The sequence below is a fragment of the Haliaeetus albicilla genome, chromosome 6 (genome assembly GCF_947461875.1).
Source record: "Haliaeetus albicilla chromosome 6, bHalAlb1.1, whole genome shotgun sequence".
In the NCBI taxonomy this organism is placed as follows: Eukaryota; Metazoa; Chordata; class Aves; order Accipitriformes; family Accipitridae; genus Haliaeetus; species Haliaeetus albicilla.
Genome location: NC_091488.1, coordinates 9,034,055 through 9,056,609, shown reverse-complemented (window position 1 = coordinate 9,056,609; position 22,555 = coordinate 9,034,055). Strand labels below are relative to the sequence as shown.

At 50.3% G+C, this 22,555-nt stretch overlaps 1 protein-coding gene across 7 annotated transcripts in view; it reads left to right on the top strand.

Moving 5' to 3' along the window:
* The window catches only part of BCOR (BCL6 corepressor), an 82,638-nt gene that overhangs the window by 43,180 nt on the left and 16,903 nt on the right, over nt 1–22,555 (top strand). For 3 of the 7 annotated variants that reach the window (XM_069784943.1, XM_069784941.1, XM_069784942.1), the window contains exons 2-9: nt 474–604; nt 2,128–2,206; nt 3,108–5,930; nt 6,631–6,684; nt 7,135–7,318; nt 15,339–15,620; nt 16,020–16,373; nt 21,908–22,236. In XM_069784943.1, the coding sequence (XP_069641044.1) occupies nt 519–604; nt 2,128–2,206; nt 3,108–5,930; nt 6,631–6,684; nt 7,135–7,318; nt 15,339–15,620; nt 16,020–16,373; nt 21,908–22,236 (4,191 nt within the window). In that variant the 5' untranslated portion in view covers nt 474–518. The remainder of the gene's footprint in view (nt 1–473; nt 605–2,127; nt 2,207–3,107; nt 5,931–6,630; nt 6,685–7,134; nt 7,319–15,338; nt 15,621–16,019; nt 16,374–21,907; nt 22,237–22,555) is intronic. The other 4 variants (XM_069784946.1, XM_069784947.1, XM_069784944.1 and 1 more) reach the window with 4 other exon arrangements.

Here is a 22,555-nt window from a genome sequence, read left to right as displayed (position 1 = left end):
GTTCTTGCGATGCGCTCCTGCGCGTTCCTAATGCGGGGCTTTTGTGAGCGCCCGTGGGTAGTTTCACACGTTCCCCCAGCCCGTGGGGTCTCCCTCCTTGGTTCAGCCTATGTGAGATGAAGGGTTGGGGACTGCTGTGTACTTGGCCGGCTGAGTCATTTCTTGTGGAAATGAAATGCAGTGGAGAAACTTTTATTTGTCGATAGCCTGGAATGATTCTTAATTTTCTGGATGTGCGCTGGGGAAAAGATCCATCTCCTCTGACCTATAAATGCCCTCAATTTGCTCCTTTATTGCAGGGTATCTCCCTTAGCGGTTAACGTAGGCAGCTCACTCCCCGCACCAATCCTGCATTCATTATTAATTACCCGGAGGGAGGCTGGCTGCTCCGCCGTGATGTTTGCACTTCCTCCTAGACAAATCTGCTCAACTTTTTTTTTCTTTTCCTTTTCTTTTTTTTTTTTTTTTAATAGAATATAAAACCGTGAAGAAAAAGCGGCGATTTTTAAGAAGACGTCATGCTTTCTGCAACTCCCCTGTATGGCAACGTTCATAGCTGGATGAGCAATGAAAGGGTCCGCATGTGTGGAATTAATGAAGACAGGTAAATATTTAAGCTTCTGGCAAGTTAAACCACACTGTAATTCTGCAGCGTGAGGTCTCGGAGTTTGCTCGCTTCCCTAATACTGGAGCAGATAGCTGCTGCCTTGCATCGAGATCAGCCCAGCTTGGAGGGAGGGCAGGGGGGGAGAAACAAGACGTGCCTGAGAGCGGTAGAGCAGCCGCTGATTTACTATTTAACAGGCAACCTGGGTCAGTGAAGCGGGGACGCCCTTTAAAGAGATTACTCCCCAAAGCAGCCTTTAAACGCGCTTTTACAATTACTTTATTATTTCGTATTTGTGAAGGGGAATTAAACCAAATAGCGCACGTGTTCTTGCGGTGACTCTATGGCAGAGGGGCTCCTGCCTGCGATTTGGCGTTCCCTGCCTTCGGACCAACAACTTGGCCTGTGAAATAGAAACAGTGGCTTTTCTGTCTCCCACAAGTGAATTTCTCTTCCTCCCCACCTTTTTTCCTGCTGAATATCATTCATTCGATAATTAAAATTATAGTCTTTAATAATTTTCAGTGGGGTGATGCAGGCACTGGTCGGTGTCCTCTCCCCTTAAAGCCCAGCTTTTTAAAAAGCGAAACAACACTGAACAGAAGCTGCAGGTATGCCTGCACTTCTCTGTGCCGATTTTGTGTGGTTTTAGTGTTTTTCTGTCTTCTCTTTGAGCCCATGTTCTTACTGTTGTGTGAAAAGCCTCTGAGAAGCTGGGGAAAGTTTTTGGTCCTTGCAGGGAGTGCTATTTGCAAACATAAGCTGAAGGAAAATGGCCAAACGTCTCATTTTGCTTTCACACCCTCCCTCCTCACTTTCCTCCCAGTTATTTAGGGATAATAATTTTACGTGCTACTTGCAGGAAAGGTGAATCGCTTAAAAACAAATACATTAAAATCGCATTTCAGCTTTAAGGTGATCATGTGCCTTTAAGCACTTTGAAAGGAGTTCTTTTGGGTAATGCTGAAAATTTCCTTCTGCTGCATGTCAATGATTTTTATCCCCGGGATTTGAAATTTGGCACTACGGTATATTCTTTATCGGTGCTTTCTGTGGTAACAAGTCCCAGCGCTGCCGCACTGGTATGGCACAGATGTGCAGCTCCCTCTTTAGCATGGAACAGCTGACGTTCGTATGATATTAGCATGTGTGCGTGTTCATTTTCTCCTCGGCAGCATTTATGGATGGTACCTGAACAGCGTATGTTTAAAATGGGATATTCTCTCCTTGGAAAAAGAGAAGGGCAAGGGGCAAAAGAGAAGACCTTGGCAAAAATCACTTGCATTGAAAGAGGCTGCTCTGAGATGTGCTTGGTGTGTTCTTGGTGTCAAAACCCTTTATGCTTATTTTCGAACGGTCCTTGCTTTCTAAAGCGGTGGCTGTGCATGGGTACGCAGAAGGATAAATACGGTATCATATGGGACTTCTCCAGGGGAATCAAAATATGGAGGTGATATAATCTTGTACTGATCTGAGATGCGCAGGATGTTTTCAACTAGTAAGCTTCTGTTTTTTAATAGGAAAATTCCCGTTAATGATGGCGATGCACCGAAAAGCAGACTGGAGTTGAGGGAAGAAAATCACCTGAATCACAGTGTGGTAAGAAGTTAACAGCTTCATGCTGCAGCTGAATCTGTGCCTGTCCTCCCCACCTTGACTCCTACCCCTGGGTGTTCCCACGTGATCCATTTGGGGAAAGGAGTAAAACACCTTTCTGTTGCAGCTCTACCCGGGCTTGGGCACATGCGAGTTGTTTCTTGAAACAGTGAAATGGGGCTTTGTTTATTTATCTCGTTAATCTCTTGACGCTGACTTTGTGGTGTGTGTTGTTGTATGATGTCATGTTCGTCCTTTAGCTCTGTTATGAATAATGTCATGCAGTTCATGTAAGCGTTAAGTACATCAACGTTTTAGCAAAGTTGGGGGTTTTCTCCTTCTTTGAGTGTACGTGGGGAGTGGCGAGCGGGGCAGGAATTTGACGACGGACCTTTCTTCATGCCGTGTCCTCAGACGCCTCGCCCCATGAATCGTGTGGCGGTGGCGAGCCCTGGAGCAGAGCTGCGGCGGAGGGGGAGAGGTCCTGGAGGAGGAGGAGGAGGAGAGGCTCTCCATCCTTCTCTTCCCCTTCTCCATGTCACAGCCCGCATCCTCTTGCTCTGGCAGGGCTGGGGCTGAGGAGCCGGTTGCCGCACAGGAGCGGTGCCACTGAGCATCGTCTCTGGGCCGCTGCTGGCCGCTTGGGCTATGGGTCCTCACGCCTTTGTTTCTAGCCCATGAATTTTGGATGCGGAGAGATTTGTATTGACGTTTGCGGTGATCTATATTGCTCCATAGGTTCCTGTTCTCCCGTTTTCCAGCAAGATCAGCCTCTGTATGTTTTCATGACGCGCAGTGTGTTTGCATTAGTATTGTTTCTCTTTCAAAATGCTGGTGTATCTGTAGCTTGAGCGGTAGTCACGTTATTGAAATGTGAAAGTAACATACTTCTTGTTCTGTAAAGGTGGATGCGACTACAGCACATCGCATTGACAGTCTCGCAGCTCTGAGTATGGACAGGTCTGGACTCATGCGAGAAGGACTCAGAGTCCCCAGTAGTATTGTCTATTCCAGCTTGTGTGGACTCGGCTCGGAAAAATCACGGGATGCTACGAGTTCGATAGCTGGGCTCGGATTTACTCCTGAAAGAAATCCAGAGATGCAGTTTAAGTCTAATCCCCCCGAAGCGGTAGAAAACGCAGCCGTCTCTGGAAAAGCCCCGAACGGCTTCAGCGCTATATACAAAACACCACCTGGAATACAAAAAAACTCTGTCCCGACGGGGGAGACGCTGGGTTTGGACCGAGCTGCGGGTGACAAGCAGAGTCCCCTCGGTGTCAATGGTGCTAGTTACCTAAGGCTCCCCTGGGTAAACCCCTATATGGAGGGCACGACGCCCACCATATACCCTTTCCTTGACTCACCAAATAAGTATTCATTGAACATGTACAAGGCATTGCTACCTCAGCAGTCCACCTACAGCTTACCGCAGCACCTGGCTTACTCGCCCGTATGTACGAACGGTGAACGTTTTTTATACCTGCCTCCCTCCCACTACGTTGCCCCCCACATCCCTTCGTCGCTGGCGTCGCCCATGAGGCTCTCGACCGCTTCGGCTTCGCCGGCCATCCCGCCTTTGGTGCATTGTCCGGATAAGAGCTTGTCGTGGAAGATGGGCGTCAGCCCCGGCAACCCCGTCGACACGCACGCCTACCCCCACATCCAGAGCAGCAAGCAGCCCCGGGTCCCCGCCGCCAAGCCGGCCCCCGCCAACATGCCGGCGGACCCCGCGCTCCTGCTGCCGCACTCGCCCCGGCCGTCCCCCCGCCTCCCCCTGCCCGCCCAGGTGGGGGACGCCTACGCCGATTTCCACAAACACTTCCCCAGGATCACCACCTCTCCCTCCTCCGCCGTCACCCTCCCGAAGCCCTACGTGAACGTCGGCGGCGAATTCCCACCCTCCCGCCTCTCCAACGGGAAGCTTCCCAAAGGCAGCGACGCCGGGGAGGCTCCCCCGCCGGCCGCCCCCCACGCGCGCAAAGCCGGCCACGACCGGAAAGACGGCAGGTCCCCCCCGCTCCTGGAAAAGCAGACCCCGACCAAAGACGTCACCGACAAACCGCTGGACTTGTCGGCCAAAGTCGTCGACGCGGAAACCGCCGGCAAGTCGGACCACGGTAAGAAAATGACGCCGACGGTGCTGGTGCACGGCAGGGCGGGAGGGGGGACGCACTTGCCCGGCGGCGACATCGTTCAGAAGGAAACCATTTCTCCCGGGAACGGCTGCCCCATCTACAGGCCTGACATTATCAGCACGGCACCGTCCTCCTGGATCGTTCCCGGTCCCAGCCCCGGCGAGGAGAGCGGGAAGAGCGTCCAGCTGAAAAACAAGGCGCTGGACTGGGTGATCCCGCAGCAGCGGAGCTCCTCCTGCCCCAGGATGGGTGGCACGGAGGCGGTCGTCGGCAGCGTTTCGGGGACGGTGTCGGCGGGGGGGCGACCGGCGTCGGCGTCGCCGGCTCCCAACGCCGATTGCGCCAAGACGGCCAGGAGCTCTGCGGAGAGCACCGCCTCGGTCATCCAGCACGTCGGGCAGCCCGTCGCCGCCCCTGCGAAACACGGCAATAAGGTGGCCAAATCCTGCGGCCAGGAAGCCAACTTCAAGGCGAGCGAGACCGCCCTGGCCTCCAGCCCCATCTTCCTGCCGCCCAACGAGGCGTTTCGCTCCCCGCCTCTGCCCTACCCCCGGAGTTACCTCCCGTACCCGGTGCCGGAGGGGATCGCCATCAGCCCTCTCTCCCTCCATGGGAAAGGACACGTGTATCCGCACCCCGTCTTGCTGCCCAACGGCAGCCTCTACCCCGGCCACCTGGCTCCCAAACCCGGCCTCCCCTACAGCCTGCCGGCGGGGCGAGGGGAATTCATGACCTACCAGGACGCGCTGGGGATGGGGATGGTGCACCCCATGCTGCTGCAGCATTCGGCTTTGGAGATCAATAAGGAGGAGAAGGCGGAGAGGAGGTCGCGGTCTCACGAGAGGGTCCGCTACGAGGACCCGGCTCTGCGGGGCCGGTTGCCGGAGCTCCTGGAGAGCGGCGGGAAGATGCATTTCGAAGTACCCGGTGACAAGAGCGTGAAATTGCACCAGAGCTCTGGCCACAGTAAAAACTCGGCCAAAAGTGACAAACACCTCTTCCCGGATCTTCTGCGAGATGAGCAAGAGGCGAAAAGCGAAGCGAACGTAGCGAAAGCCAGCTTTGCTACGGAAAGCGGTAATCAGGCTAATGACCCTACAAAGCACAAGGTAGAGCAGGCGTCGCAGCACAGAGATTTTATTGTAATGAGAGAGGAGTTTGGAAGAAATAATGATCTTCACGAAACCTATAATTTCAAGCAAGCCCAGAGTTCGTCGGTTTTCGGCTTAAGGAAAGAAGATTTATCTGTGAGCCAGCCGAAAGAGAGAGTGACGGTCCAGCCTTCGCCCGCTTTCTTGGAAAGCGCTCACGAGAGCGATGCTCCGGCTCTGGCTTTTGGCAAGGTGCAGGAGGACGCAAAGCCATTCTGCATGGGGACCGCGCCGCCAAGCATCGACGCCAGCCAGACCTATACCAAAGACGGAGCCGAGGACGCGGAATCTGGCGATGGCAAAATACTGAAGCCCAAGCCGTCTAAGTTGGCCAAGAGGATCGCAAACTCCGCCGGTTACGTAGGTGATCGATTCAAGTGTGTGACGACCGAACTGTACGCGGACTCCAGCCAGCTCAGCCGGGAGCAGCGGGCGTTGCAGGTGAGTCCGCGCGGTCCAACGACCGCCGCGCTTTTTGTTGTTATTTCTCTGTTGCAAGTCACAGTCGAGTATTAAAAGTTGAGAGAAGCAACGCAGGTGGGGAAATCAGGAATTTTTTTTGTTAGGGGCGTACTCGCCAGAAACGGTTTTAAATAGCCAAGTAAGTTCGTTAAAGAGAGCGAGGCGATGTAAAGAATAGTATGTATGGCTTTTACGTATGTACGCGCTAGTAAGCTTTAAAGGGCTTTTACTAAGATCGGATAAAAATGTTAATGTACGTATGAAATGTTTGCGCAGTTACGGAGGGGAGTCGGACAGGCATGCATGTTACCTTGGCGCTAGCGATGGCTGTAATTTCTCAGCTGGCCTGTAGTGCCAGCTAGCAGAGCGTACCCAGAAGTTGTGATTAGCATGCCAAACGTGCCATTTGACGGAGAGGAGTCGAAGCCATGTATTAGCGGGTCTCAGGCAACGTTTGCGCCAGGCGAACGCGTAGGACAGAGTAGGAGTGGTGTTGAGGTTGATGCTGAGGGATGACGGACAGATATTGTATAGGAATATCCGTAAGGTATTTTACTTTTAATGAAGGGATGAGTTAAGCCAAATTGTTTTGCATTGTTAAGAAAAGAATTGGTTTATGCTTATAAAAATGGATGAAATTATCTAAATGATCCATTGAGTGCCCATTTTAATTACATAGATGGAAGGATTACAAGAGGACAGTATTTTATGTCTACCTGCTGCTTACTGTGAGGTCAGTTCTTCAAATTTTTATTACTAGACTCTTACATAAACCTTTGAGTTAAATTTCATTTCCAAATACACAAAGGGAAGTTTGTGGGCCATGGTCGTCTTTATTCATTGTACGGTTTTGTGTTGTTTTATTTTCTTTTTGTTTTTGTCTCTTTTTACCTCCAAAATGGAATGTTTTTGTTTTATATACAGTATACATTTATATATATCTTTTTTATATATATATATATACACACACACACTCTTATATATGAAAGAACTCTGTGGCTATTTGCATATAGATGCTAGAACACTGTTTTACAAGTCAGGTGTGTTAAACTCCTACCCTAGCTATCCATCTGAAACCTTGGTTTTGAGCCGATGTTTCTTTGGAAATGCTTTCATATAAGGTAAGGTGAATGAAGTAGCTTTTATCGCAAGACTTTTTTTTTCATATCAATTCTCTTTCTAGCGTGCAATGATGCGCTTCTCAGAGTTGGAGATGAAAGAGAGAGAAGGCCAAACAGCTACCAAAGACTCAGAGGTCTGCAGATTCAGCCAGGCAGACTGGGAAAACTTGAAAGGAAACAGTGAAAAGAAGCCAAAGTCTGTCGCTCTGGAAGATGCCATTGCTGACCAAAATGACAATGACAGATGTAAGCGAATTTAGATGGCTTTCCGAAGCGCGTACGTGTCTCTGTGCCGCGGCAGCTTGCAGCAAAGCTGCGCAGGCAGCGTAATCTTCGTGTTCTCGCGGTGCCGCTGGTTGAAGTCACTGACCTCGGCCTCTGCAGGTGCGGAGCTGCCGCGGCTGGTGCTCTCCGTGCTTGTTTTTTGGGGGTCTGCAAGTTACTGGTTACAGTTGTACCTGCTCTTCAGGAGACAGTTTACTGTCACCGAAGTGACTGTCGTAAAGAGGTCGTCCTTTTAATTGATGGGGTACCACATCAACCGGTGAAAGCACAGGTCCAAGGTTATATTTTAAATGCAGAAAGGAGGCGGGGGAAGAGAGAGAGGCAAGAAGGAGTCTGTTCAGCTTCCTCAACTTGTCGTAGTGTTGGGAGATGCCAACACTGCAGCTTTCGGGCAAAGCAAGGATGGAGGACAGAAGGGTGATGGGGAACGGGAAGGGACATGATCTGCCAGGCTGGCTTATCCATAAAAGCTGGCTGTAAAACTCCGAACAATGAGAAGCTAGTTTGCCTGGGCGACTTCTTGCTGCAGGGGCTGGGGGGGTGTGTGTGTGTGTGTGGCTCGGGGTCCTCGGGGGCAGGCGGGGGGTGAAATTCTCCATGGGGCTGGCTGCTCCCTTGAGGCTGTGGCAAGGTGTCAGAGGACTGTGGGAAATATGTGCTAGCAACATTGTCCTAAAAATGAGAAAAATGTAAAAATAAGTACATAAATGGTATTGGGGGATTTTTTTGCTGTATGCAAGAAAAATCACTTTTTTTTTTGTAACTCTTGGTAAGCATGTGGCTTCCATCAGTTTCCCAAGTTTTTTTCTTTTACCTATATAATCAAGGAACGGATCGGTTCCTTCTGCTGCTACTTTGTTTTGAACAACTCAGAAAAAACAATCTATGCTGAAAGCATTGCAAAACGAGAGGAAGCACGCTGCAGACTGCATCGTGCGTGTGTGTGTGTGTGCGCGCGTGCGCGTGCACTGTGTAACTTGGTGCTTAAGTGTGCACTTCTGCAGGTGGAGATTCATGAGTAGGGCTAGTAGAAAATTTTGTTCGGGCAATTTAATAACTTTGAATTATTGTTCTGGTCTTTGGTTAATGGTTTTGGCAGAGAGCATGCTGGTCAATCGTACTTGCTCGGTTACTCACCTAAATCAAGTTACTGTGGTATTGCTGTCACTGAAATAACAGCCTCAACAACAATCGGCCTGGCAGAATAGCAAGGGGAAGTTTTAATTGTGGAAGTGCAGAAGGTACCAGGGTGGGGAGAGGCAGGCTGAGCCCCTGGAAGCTGAGCGGGCTTTCCCTTGTCCACGCTATACCGAGGCAGCTTCGGGGAGGAAAGCGCTGCTGCCTTTTGCGGTCCCCGTGCCAAGGCCGAGAGCTCAGGGTGCCCTGGCGACGTCCTCTGCTAAATCCCACCCCGGGTGTGCTGGAAAGCATAAAGAGCTGCAGCAGCGGGGTCCTGCCAGCTTGTTCTGGCTGCGGGGCAAGAGGGGTCCCGCTGGGGAGAGGGGGACGGTGGGCTGCGGGGTCAGGGATGGGCGCAGGGCAGGGAGGGAGAGCGTGCTCGGGGGCATGGGACGTGTTGCTGGGGGGGCATGGGGGAGGGCTGCGGGGAGAAAGAGCGTTAGAGCATCGCTGCTTGCTGAAACACCTCCCCTCCCATCCTCGCAAAAGGCTGATGATACAGTGCGTCCTTAAATTCATCATTTGGTGAGGTCTCCGGCACTGGCTAAAGCGTGTTTGAGACTATTAAATAACTGTTTAAAGCAGGGCAAGTATGTTCAGTCTTACGTTAGTTCGTTCCTCTCCTCTACTAATTAGCTCTGACTTAACGGGCTATTTCAGAGTTTGGCCGAATGTCTAAACTCCTAAAAGCGCAGATCTGTTCTGCTGAGGAAGCTCCTCTTCTGTATGCCCGCCTGTACAGCAGCAAATACTTACCGGTACAGATTCAAGTCTCAGTAAAAGTTTTTTATCGTGGTGGTTCACCTCCTGCCCCTCGGGATAGCAGCTGATAAATCAGAGAGCCGATTTTCACACTTCTTGAACGCCTCTAGCGTAGTGGCTTGGGCTGTGGCGCGGCTTGAGCCGCCAGCCGTCTTGACGCATCTCTTGCCGAGCGGCTGGCAAAGGGGCAATCTGCCGGCTCTTCGCCTTCGTTTATCACCAGCGAGAGCGAGAGCTGCTCACCTCTCGCCTTCCCTTTCCATCCAGTTTCTAACCACGCCGTTGGTGCGTTCGGCTCTAAAGCTCTCGGACGGGAACTAGTTGACGGTTTGCAACCTCTTCCGTTTTCCTTTCTGCCTCCTGCAAGCGATCTTGCTGCTGAAAAGATGTTTCGCCTCGTTTTACGTAGTGTTCGTCCGGTGCTGGCTAAAAGCAAAGCGGCGCGTCTTTACGTGTGTGAGCGGGGAATTTAGGAGCAAAACTGGCAAGCCGTTAGGTGTGACCCCCGCGGCGAGCACTTCACCTGCCCAGTGTTGGCGGGGAAGAAGAAAACCGCGACCAAAACTGTGATCGTGGCACGGAGCCGGCTCGCGGGGCTCCTCCTCGGCGTGGCTGCGGCCGTGCCTGGCGTGGAGCTGCCCCAGCAGCTGCTCACCCCCTCGGCCCCTCTAAATCTACCAGTGCGACGACGACAACAACAACAACAACAACAAAAGGCTAAATAACACGGGCAGGTGATGCTTACGGAGGCATCTGATGGGATGGAAACTCCTTTTTTTAGCTTGCTCTGGGACTTGCTCGTTTTCCTAGCTGTATAGCACGTGTACGGACTTTTTTGGGAAGCAAATGAAGGCACAATATCTGATTCCTTAAACTTTTCCTCTGACTTGGCGGTGCATGGCTTTACCCTACTGAGAGTCTTCTTAAGCTTCATTGTGCCTTCTGGAGAAGGGTAAAAAAGGTGGGTGTTTTTTTTTTTTAAAAAAGCCCGATTTAAAGGAGGTAGCTGTGTTAGCTAATTAATGAGCTATTTAAGCCAAGGAGTAAAGTAGAAGTGCTTTAATTCTCTCCCATCTCGTTTAGGTTTTGCCGGGCATTCTGAAAGCAGCCGCGAAGCTGCTCTGTTGCCAAGGTGACTTGTAAATGTTGCTGAGGCGATGCTGCTCCGGTGCATTTCCATAGCACAAACATGATAAATTATGGGATGCATATGTCATGAGTCATAGGATTGTTCAGAGATCAAGTGATTTAAGCTATTGGCACAGACACACGCATCAATACGGGCATGTGATGATCGCATGTCAGTTCATAACAAAGCTCTTCTAGCGGTATTGAAAATCATACCCGGGTGTGAAAGATTGAGTAAATTCTACAAGCTGTGAATTTCTTGATCGGGGAGTGTGATTTTACCCATTTATCTAATTTTGTAGGAGGAGGACACTGCCCATTTTAAGCCTTAGCTGGGAAAAATAAAACTTGATATGTTAAAAGCCTGATCTTAGGGCATGAGGTCATGGGCAAAAAGTTAAAGCAGTTTCTGTGTGTGGAAGTAAACGGTGTAATGTGCCAAAACCTTTTAGAGCTGATCTTCAGCATTGGAGCGAGGTGCCGGTGTCTCTTTGCATGGCAATCCCCTGCTTTTCTTTTCTTGCTGGGCTGTGTGTATACCTGAATAAATGAAAGATGGAGACAGTAAACATGTCCTTTGTCCTGGTCAGTTATTACCTTCGTGCCATGGGACATAGTGCAAAAAAAAAAAAGGGGGATAAAACAAAATTCTGTGCAGGGAGAATGGCGGCTGCTTGTTTGTGCAGTGCGATAGGCTTGGGCAGAAGGAAAGAAAATGTGGAAAGTTCCCAAGCAGAGGTACTTGGAGGGAAAATGAAATCAGCTGGGTTCCCTCTGCCCCATGGGATACTCAGAATTGGATGCTGAAGGTGACTTACGGAATTTCTTACTGTTGTTGTGATCTCCGTGCTGAATACTGGGTTTTGGCGTTTGGATAGTCATTACCGTCCTCAGATGAATAAAGGGTGCCTTGCATAAGTGAGCGCAATGAGAGGTTGCTCCAGGGGAGAGGAAAGGCTGTTTTTAGCTGCCATGTTATTTGAACAAAAGAATCGCAGCTTAAACACTGAGATGTGTTTCCTTGTTTGCATCGCATGGGAGGGCCTGGTCTCAAGCGGCTGATCGCAACAGGAAGATGGAAAAATGAAGGAAAGTTCTGGGTAGCATGTTTGTGCATGCGTGCGTGTAACTGTTTCTCGTGAGATTGTAACCCATGCACTAAGGAGATACTGCTTCAGGCAGAAACCATATGTGAAGAAGCATCTTCTTAATTCTTCCTTGTTTCTAGTTTGGTAGGACAGTGAGAAATGGCTTGAGTTGTTGGTGCTGGTTCTCACAGCCGGTGTGAGACTGGCAAATGCTGGAGGCTTGAGGAAAGAACACGTTTAAGAGTTTAATCTCCTTACTCATAGAGGTGTGTTGCTATGAGAACTCAGCATTTATCCTGTGTTTCTGGCTACCTCGTCACTGTTTGAATAATGATGATATGAAAACTCCCAAGTATTTTGTTGTTGTTTTCTTCCTCAGGCGGAGAAAAGGATGTTGTAGATACATGGTGGCGGGGGGGGACGACAGATGACGGGGACAAAAGCAAATAAATTCTTGTCCTTGTTGGGCATGCACGATATGCTTATGTTGCTGTGCCTCATGTTGACATTTATATCTTAATTTGGGGAGACATTGCATCTGATCCGGGTTGCTTGCAAAACAGTTTGAGGACAGAGTGGAATCCGGTGGTAAAATATTAATAGAGCCTGCGCTCCGTGAGGCGGTCGCCGCTGTGCCAAGGGGAAAAACCTCTGGGCGTGCGACATGTCCGTGCAAGCTGCGTGGAGAGCCTGACAGCCTGTGGGTTCTGCAGCGTCCCGAACAGCGACTGACCTTTGTTCTTTCGCGGTGAAAATCCGCCTGTAGAAGAGGCGGGGAGCATCGGCGACGGAGCAGATAGGCGAGGATGCGTCCCGCGCGGCTCCCCGGCTTTGCCGTCGCTGTCCTCCCGTGTCGATGCAGGATGATTACACAACCCGGATTAATGTGCGGAGAGGTGGCTCCTCTAATGGTCCTAACCGCATCTAGTGGGACGGATTTCAGGGACGCGTGTGCAGCAGGCAGTCCTCGAGAGGGATTTCTGGCTTGGTGGCCAAGAAGATGTAGCTCTGGTCGCCTGAGGGGTCTCCCTCGGATGTGACCGGGGAGCAGAGGCAAAGGTGTCACAGAGCCTCTGGCAGCGAGGGCTTTTTGGATAAACTTCAACAGGCGTGTGCTGTTCTCCTTGGCGCGTGGAGCCCTGGAGAAACGCCGACAGTGACGAGCGAGGTTACAGCAAACGTCTCTCCCCTCCTTTTTATTTTTTTTAGCGCGGACGGTCTGAGCGAGCGGTGCTTGGCATCCCTGCGCCGCGTCCTCTTGCAGATAGAGAAGGAATTAATCTGCAGCAGGTCGCTTGCGGTGGTGGCAGGCTGGAATTAGCTTGCTGTTTCCTGCAAGCCCCAAAGATTAAGACGGTGAAACCCCCACCCCCTTTACAGCCTGCTACTTCCTCTGACCCTGCGAAAGCTTCTCTGGGAATTGGTCAGGATGTGCCTGCCTTTTCTCAGGCCAGACAGCGTTAGGAGCAGGAAAGCTGTCCCGATGTAGGGACTCTCCGTGTGAACCGTGGCATGGAGCTGCTGGTACTGCTGGAGACGGGAAGTCTATAAGCAGCGGGAGCCTGGCGGAGAGCGCCCTTAGCCGATCTGTTCCAGGAAACTGAGCATATAAGTATAATGTTTCCTTATGAAAGGGGGAAAAATAGCAGATTGCATTAAAAATGTAAAATGAAACCCGAGAGAAGCACTTCTAAAGTGATACTTAAAACGTGGCTGGTCCAGCTTCTTTTATTCTGTGTGAAACAGGACTGCCGGTGCGGTTGGTGTGGTTATAGGGTACAGCTGTTGGGCAGCATCTTCATACCAGATGTGCAAGCATGGGGTGTTGCCAGATGCATTCTGGTTCGGGGGGCACTGGCGATTTAGAGGCACAGTCGCAGTAAGCCGAGATACCTGTTTTCTGGAACACGTCAGCATTGCTGGCTGGAAGAAGTGTGACAAACTGTGTTTTAAAGTCTTGAAGGGAGCAGGTGTTGGCCAGACGGCCTTGCGGAGAGGAGCATCGCCAAATAGCAGAATGGCCCGAGCGTATCGCTTGCCTGGAAAAAGTCAACTTTTGTTTTGATTTGTCTTGGCCAAATATCTTCTGCTGTTTTATAAAGCAGCCCTGCAGGCAGCTTCCCAAGCAGCGTAAAAATGATGCTGGGGTGTCTTCTGGTGCCCGCAAACATCTGCAGAACCCTAGGGGCTACTTGGAGCCATTTCCAAGTCGCGGTGAAGAAAAATCGCATCAGGGAAGTTTGGTTATTTTTTCCCCCTCAGCCTTCCACTGCTGACAACAGGTATTTCAAGGAGAGTCGTGAAACGAGGTGTTGGCAGAGCTGTAGGAAGGTGCTCTCAAGATAAGGTGGGATGGAGCTGGGCTGCATCCAGGGGCTGCCAGTGCCTGGATACTGGTGTGGTGGGTCACAGAGGGGATGGGCAGCGAGGGGGGGCTGCAAGGGAGCAATTTTCTGCCCTGGCGAGGAGGAAGAGCAGAAGTTGAAGGCCAGGCTCTACTGGGGAGAAGGCTGAGTGAGGGTGGGGAGGATGAGGGGGAGGGAAGGGAAGTGGAGCTGTCCGGAATCCAGGTGGGAAACCAGCAGATGGGTTTGCAGGAAGGGAAGTGGGAGAAGGAGGAAGGGTAAGGAGGAGGAAGAGGAAAAGGGACAGTGAGCCATGGGGAAAGTAGGACGGGGCGTACGGACAGTTTGCCAAACAGCAGCAGATCTGCGGAAAGAGCATTGGTCAGCCAGGAGGGCTAAAACGTGTGGGAAAACCAGCTTGTTTGTTTGTGAGAATTGTAAATAGGAAGCTGATTAACCGTGTTGCAGTCTGTACCACATGTCTGCCTAATCGTGCCTCAGCTAGTTTGGTTAAACCCCAGAAAAAAAGCCTATTCAAGATGATGATTAAGTGTCATTTTAAGTCAAGCATCCATTTAAGATTGCTTAAGGTGTCTCCAAATTTGGGGGAAGAGTATCGGAGAGGGGAAGCTGAAGTTAGGGCAAGCATTGCAACGTGGGTGTTTTTGTGGCTAATTTGTCAGACTAGTTTCTGGTGAGCTTTTCAAACCTCACCTGCTCGCTGCTGCTGGAAATATTCCCTGAAAAAAGTGAAGCCTTTTTTAAAAGCAGGTGACAAAGATCATGTGATGCACAGTGACTGGCTGGTTACTTGAAGTGAGGAAGCCTTTTTATAACCTTGGATTCAAGTGGTGCTTTTTGCAAAATATCACAGCTATTCTTAGTGGTATTCCCGTGTACGTGTGTGCGTGCTCCATATCCCATTTATATCTCCAGAAGAAGGGACAAATGCTTTTAAGTCAGACTCTGCAATTTGATGTGAGAAGTTAGGGAAGGATTAGGAATTAGCAAAAGACTAATACTTTATTATCATCAGAAGATATTTTTGAAAACAAAGGAATTGCAAAGTGGAGCTTGGATTATTACTTACCACGGTTTTGGGGGGGGGAGGTTGCTTTCTGAAAAGGGTCTGTGCTTCCAATATCTAAAGACGTTTCTTTATTTAAAAAAGCGTATTGTGATGTTTCTATGGATACAAGTATTGTGAATATTGTGCTTCTTAAATTGATGTAAAAACAACACAAAGTATCGCGCTTTTGGGGGTTTTGTACTTAACTGTTGAGAAAACTGGTCAGCCCTAGGCTGACCAGAGGAGACTTGTTCCGAAGTACAGTTTGGTGTTTAGCTGCATGCTTCATGTGCCATAAGTCATGATGGAGATGACACTGAAGAGATCAGAAAGCACAGCTTTCTCACAATGAATTGTTTTGTATTTATTAGGTCTTGTGTTGTTTTTTTTTTTTTTTTTTAAATTTTTAGGTAACTTTACTAGTACAGAAACCAATCAAGGTCACTTTCTTGAAACTCCAGAGGAAAAAGATCTCTCAAATGAGAAATGTTATTTAGAGAGACATTCTATATATGAAAAAGCAGAAGACCAGCCAACAGAAGATATTGGCCAACATCCATGTCCACGTCTGGACAGGAAGCGTAAACACTCTGGTGAGAGAGTGCAAAATGATGGCAGCCAAAATGAAAACTTTGTGGATGAACTGCAGGATGAACTTATATCAAAAGCAAAAAAGAAGAAGAACTCCAAAGGTAAGACAGCATTTTGCTTTGGTCTCTCTCAAGGAATGTCTTGTGAAAGGAACGTCCCTTTGGCTTAATGTGTTTCCATTTTTGAACTTGATAGTTACTAATGTGAGCACTGTCATTTCACTTAAAATTATATATATGTATATATATGTATGTATATATATGTGTATATATATATATGTATATATAAAAAAGCTTGGTATATAAGGGTAAAGCACTAGTTGTTGGACGCTCTAGCCACAGCAGTGCAAGTTACTGTAGTGCATGTAACCCTTAATGAGCGAACCTTTAAAATGCATAGTGTGGTGGTAAAGCTGAGACTATATGCCCCGAAAGTGAAATGTAGCTTTTGTTTTAAGTTGAGGGGGCTTTTTGATTAATTTTTAGTTATTTTTCCATTAGATGACTGGCCTGAGAGGGAAATGACAAACAATTCCTCTAACCACTTAGAAGAGCCCAATTGTAATGAGGTGACCAACCTGAAGGTGTGCATTGAATTAACAGGGCTCCATCCCAAAAAGCAGCGTCACCTGCAGCATCTTAGGGAACTTTGGGAGCAGCAGGTGTCACCAGAGAGATCCCCGTCCGGCAAGTTGGGCCGGCAAAGCAGGAAAGATTTAGCTGAGGCTGTTCAGCCAGAGGCCACTGCAAAGGTCAAAGACTTCACAGAAGAAAGGCACACCAAGAAAAGGTCAGAGGCCAAAAGCAATAGAAGTTGGTCTGAAGAGTCCCTCAAAACAAGTGACAATGAACAAGGTATGCAGAGACTACTAGGGAAACCAGCCGGCTTTAGCATTTACAGTGACGCATGCTGCCACCGATGTTAAGGAATTGTCAAGAGCTTTTTTTTTTTTTTTTTCCTTTTTTTAAATTATATCTATTTCTGTAGATGTCCATTTGTCTAAGGACTGACACCTCCTCTTTAAGAATGGCACTGTAGCTGATACTTGGCAGACAAGAAAATGTGTTTGTGTATGTGTGTGTAACTATGTGTTTGTGCATGTGTGTGTGTGTGTGTGTTTTGGCTTTAAATACTCTTTCATAGATAATGTGAAGATGACGTTTATGTCTCTAGAGGAGAGCTGGGGGGGGCATACGACGCGGGCATGCTTCTGGGCGAGGGAGGGAGCAAACGGGCTGCTAGTTGGTGTGAGAGCATTTAACCACACGTAGGATTTGAGGGGCTGTGACCCTCTGGAACACCGTCAGCACAGCTAGCAGCTCTTAATCTCGGGAACCCAACGCCTCCAGCACCCTCAGCACTGCTGGGTTTCCCTGCCTTTCCCAGGGCATACGCTCAAGAGCAAAGCTCATCCTCCTCCCAAAGAGGATGCCTTGCGGGTTTGTCCCACGCATGTCCTGTAAACCCCCGTGGCCCCGCTCCTGGCCCCATGGCAGAGATCTTCCCAGCGGCTCTCTCCTAAGGGGTCGCTTCCTCAAAGCACATCAGCTTTTCCTTGACTTGTTTCTGGCTGCTTCTTTTCCCCTCGCTCCACTTCCTCCTTTTCCCCATCCTCTCCCTCTTTTGTGCCCGTTGCCTATCCTGGGGGAGAGCCCGTGGAGGCAATCTGCTAAATTTTCCTTCAGACGGACAGGTCACTCTCCTGTCCCCGCCGTCTTCAGCCCCCGGGCACATCGTCTGCTCCGTTGCTTTTCCCCTTCTCTGCGACGTTTGCTGCCGTAGCTTGGTTGGAGGACCGGTGGGGAACGGCAGCGCGCGGCCCACGTGGCCGACCCCCCTTGCGCGTCCCCTGCACCTCGTCGTGAATCCCCATCTCCTCTGGGCACGGCAGGGAGCCCTTGTCTCCTCTTTCGGCTTTTCAGGTAGAAGGTTGCAAATACTTTTCTTCCTTCCTCTCCTCCTCTTACCCCTTCAAGTCCTCTGCCTGATTTTGAGGAAAGGCTCTTTCTGGGAGAGGGAGCTCCGAGTTGGACATTTGGGCTCCTTCCTCCTTCACAGGCCTGGGAGCTTCATCAAGCTGGTTGACATTCACCCTCCAGCTGGCCTAACCTGTAGTTTAGCTGAGATCCCCTCAAAAGCGAGAAACACGAGGAGAGTGGATCCTCTTGTCCCATGCCATGGAAAGGACCAAGTCCAGGTCATCGTGCGCACCAGTGAGAGTTTTCCTGGGTAGCATCTCCGAAACGGTCACAGGCAAAAGTATCGGCTTGCCTTCTGTCCTCAAGCTCCTCACCCATCTTTCACCTTGGTAGGATTATCTGAGAGCAGAAAACCCCAAACTTTGATGCTTATTGATGGGGAAGGTTCTCCAAAAGGATTCGTGGAGCAGGAGATCAAAACTTAATTTTTAAAAGGAGCTTTGACTCCTACTCCCTTGCTTTATGTGCTGCCTTGGCGAGCATGGTATCGTCTCAAACATCCCTGCCCATCACCTGCTCCCCTTTGTACTTTCAGAAAGAGATACCTTGTAGAGATTAAACGAGGGTCACTAACAAGAGGCCGCATTGTATAAGGATGCTCTAGCTTTCCCCTGCAATGCCTCCCGTGGCAGCGACAGGCTTCTCTAACGCATGACCTTGGGAAAGAAAAAGAGGTGGCTCCCGATTTATGCACCGTTCCCAAAGGCATTCAGATTCGGTCGCCCCATGGCTATGAAAAACCTCTTGGTTTTGGAAGCTACTATAAAACCATAAACCTGACTAGATTATGCCTCGCCATTCATTGTGCAGAGGCACTGGAGATTGTTCAGATCACTTTGCTGACGCTCCTCCAGCCCCGTTGAAGTGTAAACCTTTGAATCTCCTTCTTGGTTCACTAGGACGAGGACATTTTTCCCCATTGTGCGACAGAGCATCCTCTGCCTGACAGTTGCATGGGGTGGAGACTTCCAGCTTGTCTTTCTTGCCCGGGACTAGTCCTCAAACTTTTCTTAAACAAGCAGCTACTGTGAATATGAGAATATACGGTGTCGCTTGCAGCTTTTTTTTTCCTCTGGGGCTGGGAACAGCTGTTCCTGGTGCCCAAGCACTGCCTGCGAACGTGGCAGCCTCCGCTGCTGGGAAGCTGGTTGTATCCCAAGAAGGGGGCTGTGACAGGGGCATCGAGGTCTGCCCCTGCGCCCGTGAAGCCTTAGTCCAACAGCAGGATGATTTGCCGCCTGTGCCTGCAAATCTCCGGGAAGACGGAGGGTGCTGACTTCTGGCCTCGTTGCTCCAGTCGTGTTCAACCCGGGATTTTAGCGTGGGAGGAGTCGTGCGTTGCGTCGCACGCCACCACCGGGCTGTCACCCCTCTGTCCCCCGGTCAGTGCCTGCTGGCCGGGTGACCAAGCGGTGGCCGCTGGAAATGTTCCCCCGGTGACTATTCTGGCTGTCACCTCCTTGCAGCCTGACTTGCGGGTCAGAACCGTCAGGGCCAGGATGTGGCTCACCCGAAATAATTCTGTGGCCCTGCCTCATCCTGCTCGTGAGGTGACGTTGCCGGTGCTGGCTCTCCGGGGCGCAGCAGGTCCGTGACCGTGGGGATGCCCGCAACCTCAGGGCATCGTGCCGCTCGCCCGGACCCGCGGCCGAGGCGGGAGCCACGCTCTCTGCCGGGGTCCCAGCTGAGCAATAACCTCCCGGCGCTGCCGGCGGTGCGATACCCAGCTCTTCCGACAGCCCCCCCAGGGAGCCGCAGCCGCTCGCCCGGCGCGAGGAGAGAAAACCCGGGCAGCGAGGAGAGAAAATCCCCGAGGAGAAGAAGCAGGAGGATCTCGCCCAGCGGGAAAGCCACTGCCGGCCCCGAGGAGCAGCCTGGGGTTGCAGGCAGCGCGGCGGCCGCTGGTTTGGCAGGCAGGGGAGGCAGCTGCCGGGGTGGGAGATGAACGAAGCGAGTGTTCAGGTGCCGCGGCAGCAGCTGCTTTTCCGCGTGGACCTCTCCGCAGCCCGCTCCTGCGGGAAGGGAGGCAGGTCCTGCTCTGAGTCAGACTTGCCACAACCCACATCAGTCGGAGGCCTGGGGTTTTTTTGGGTTTTTGGTTTAGTTTTTTTTGTTGTTGTTGTTTGTTTTTCTTCATGGATATTTGGGGATGTTCCTGCTCACTCTTGCTTTATTTCTCCCTTCACGCGTGCAGCGGTCAGAAAGATGGGGTGGGATTCCAGGATTAATCGCTCGCCTTTTTTTTTTCTGCCCGCGTGTCTTGCATTTCGCAGGCTGACGCTTGGCTTTTTCTGGATAGCGCTGGCCTCTTGCAACGTTATTGATCCCGAAGCTCCTGGGCATAGCGTTGCTACTCTCCATCTCTCAGCTGCGGCGTGCGTTTAGCCCGGTGCCTGCTGTCACCGCTGTGGAGGGTCGAAGTGGAGCGCAGAGTTTACGTGGAGCTTGCAGGCTGGAGTGTACATTTTTTGTGGTCATTGAACTTCTGCTTTTAATGCCTCAGCATGCCTGCATGGGAAAGCCTGCAGTTCTTTGAGATTAGGCTTCTCTTCCTGTGTTTTTTTTTCCTCCATCCTTTTGGTATTTCTGTCCTTCTCCAGACCTGTGAGGTTTTTTTCTTTCTATTCTGGTTTTTCTACATGCAGCAGTTTCTTACTTTGCACTCACCAGACCTCATCACTGCTGCTTTCCATCTTCGCAATTTTTTTAGTAAGTGATTAAGTAGATAATGGTGATACTTCTGTATTGGAATTGGGCTTTTCACATGCTAGTCCAATTAGGTTAGTTGGGAACAGGAGAATTAAACACTCCTTACTTGGTGCTGTCTGCAGAGCTGGAAAGACAGCCTTGCATCCATAGGCGCAGCCTACAACTAGGTGCCTTCCTTCAGGATTGCAGAGCCTAAAAAACTTACTGGATTTTTGCTGAACAATCTGCACATCGTGTGTCCCGTAAATTCCCTGACATCTGCTTGGCAAGCCGCGGTATGCATCTTTTTCTAGAAAGTGGCTCGAAAGAACTGAGGGATTTCTGTTTTCATCTTTAATCTAGAAACCCTTCTGCAAGTTGCTTTCACGGATCTATTTAAAGGAAGACAAAAGTGTGAAGCTGCCCACCAAGAGGATTCTAGATTTTATTTTCTTTTTTCCCGACTGGCTCTGGATCGAGTCTCTTTAAATAAAGGCCTCTCTTCTCTGAGCAGCTGCCTTATTTGCTCCTGCCATCTCTTCTGTTCTGAAAGTAGCATCACTTCAGAGACTTCTTGGAGCAAAGGAGCCTCTTTGAAGTGCTCGGGGTTTTTTCCGCACCTTCCCTCAGCGGTGTGGTATTGTTTGGCTGAAGTGTCCCTTCCTTTCCAGCAACCTTTAATTTTTCTGCAGAGGAGTTGGTTCTGAGGTCACCTCAATTCTCTTCCCAAGGGAAATTCAGACTATAAAAAGTCAACTTTCCTGTCCTTGTTTTGTTGTAAACCTGCTTGCGCTCTGGAAAAAAAAAAAAAAAAGTAACCATGCGTTTTGCATGTGGCCCAGATTGTGGTATCCAGCTTGTTAGAGCTAATCCCCGGAGAAAACCCGGCCCTGCCGGTATCCTGCCACGGGCAGCAGAGCACTGGCCCTAGTTCCCCAATGTCCCAGGGCTTTCTGGTCTGGCAGAAAGACTCGCTTCTGGACGGAGTCCTCGGGAAAACACAGCTGATGGCTTTCCCCGCGCTTTTTGATAAGAGACTTCGCACAGGGCTTCTGTAGGGACGGCTCCTTGAGTCGCCTTTCTTCTCTTGGTTTGTCTTTTAAGTAAAAGTGCTGCCAAGGGGATGTTCCCCATCTTATCGCCGTCCTGGGGCTAACCTCGGCGTTCCCCTCGTGCTGTCCCATTAGGACCCCATCCATGCCCCCTCCTCTCTTGGCTTTTCCCTCCTCCCGCGCCATCCCTCTCTCTGCCCTGCGACCACACCGAGCCGAAGGCGGACAAGCCCGGCCGGGCCCAGGCTGCCGGAGGAGTTGGTTCCCCTTCAGATAAAGCAGTTCCAGGTAAGGAGGCGAGATTTTTTCCACCAACCCCCTCCCCCCCCCGCAGCGAGGCAGCACAGCGGCGGCTTTCCGCTCCGCCTGCGGCAGCGCCGAGCCGGCACGGCACGGCACGGCACGGCACCGTACGGCCTTCGCCGTGCCCCGGCAGCCGGCGCGGGGCGTTTCGTTTAGCGATTTTTATCAGGGCGTTACAACTGCGAGCGTAACGTTAACTAGCAAGATGCTATTTACAATTTGAACGTGGAACGCTTAAATTATTAATGGTTTGGAAATGTAATTGGTAGATCTCTTAAGCAGTCGAGGAGCTCGTGTTAAGTGCTAGCAATGTGTTTTCCTTTTAACACACCATGCAACGTGTAATGCCTTTTCCTTCCCATTTAGGCTTGCCCGTATTCCCAGTGTCTCCGCACATGAAGAGCCTTTCATCCACCAATGCAAACAGCAAAAGGCAGGCTCAGCCAAGCTGTACTCCAGCCTCGAGGTTGGCTGCCAAACAGCAGAAAATTAAAGAAAGCCGGAAGACAGATGGGCTGTACACAGACGAAGAGGAGGATTTCCAACATGCATCTCTGCTGCAGAAATACAGCGAGTGTGAGAAGCCATCAGGGAAACGTCAGTGTAAAACAAAACACTTGGCACTGCAGGAGAGGAGAAGGAGGTCATCTCTGACAGGGGATGACACCACAGATATCGAAAATGCTGAAGATAAGGTATCTTTATTTAGACTTAATTGTCCACCAGCCTCTCAGAAGGCAGAGCCAGCCTGCTTAAAACTAATGCGCTGTCACGCATGCAGGGTAGCGGGGATTGCATTCACATTCGTCTGTGGATGCTTTGCACGTTCTGTATTTGCTTTTCTTAACCTGAGTTAAAGGCACTATTGCGGGGGGCGAGGCACCTCGCATTTAAAAGCTGTAGCGGGTCTTTCTTAAAAAACTAAATAGGAGTAGAAAAGTGTCGTTCTTCGCTGGCAAAGTATAGTCCCATCGCTGTATTGTGAAAACGAGGATTAAAAAGCCCCACAACAAT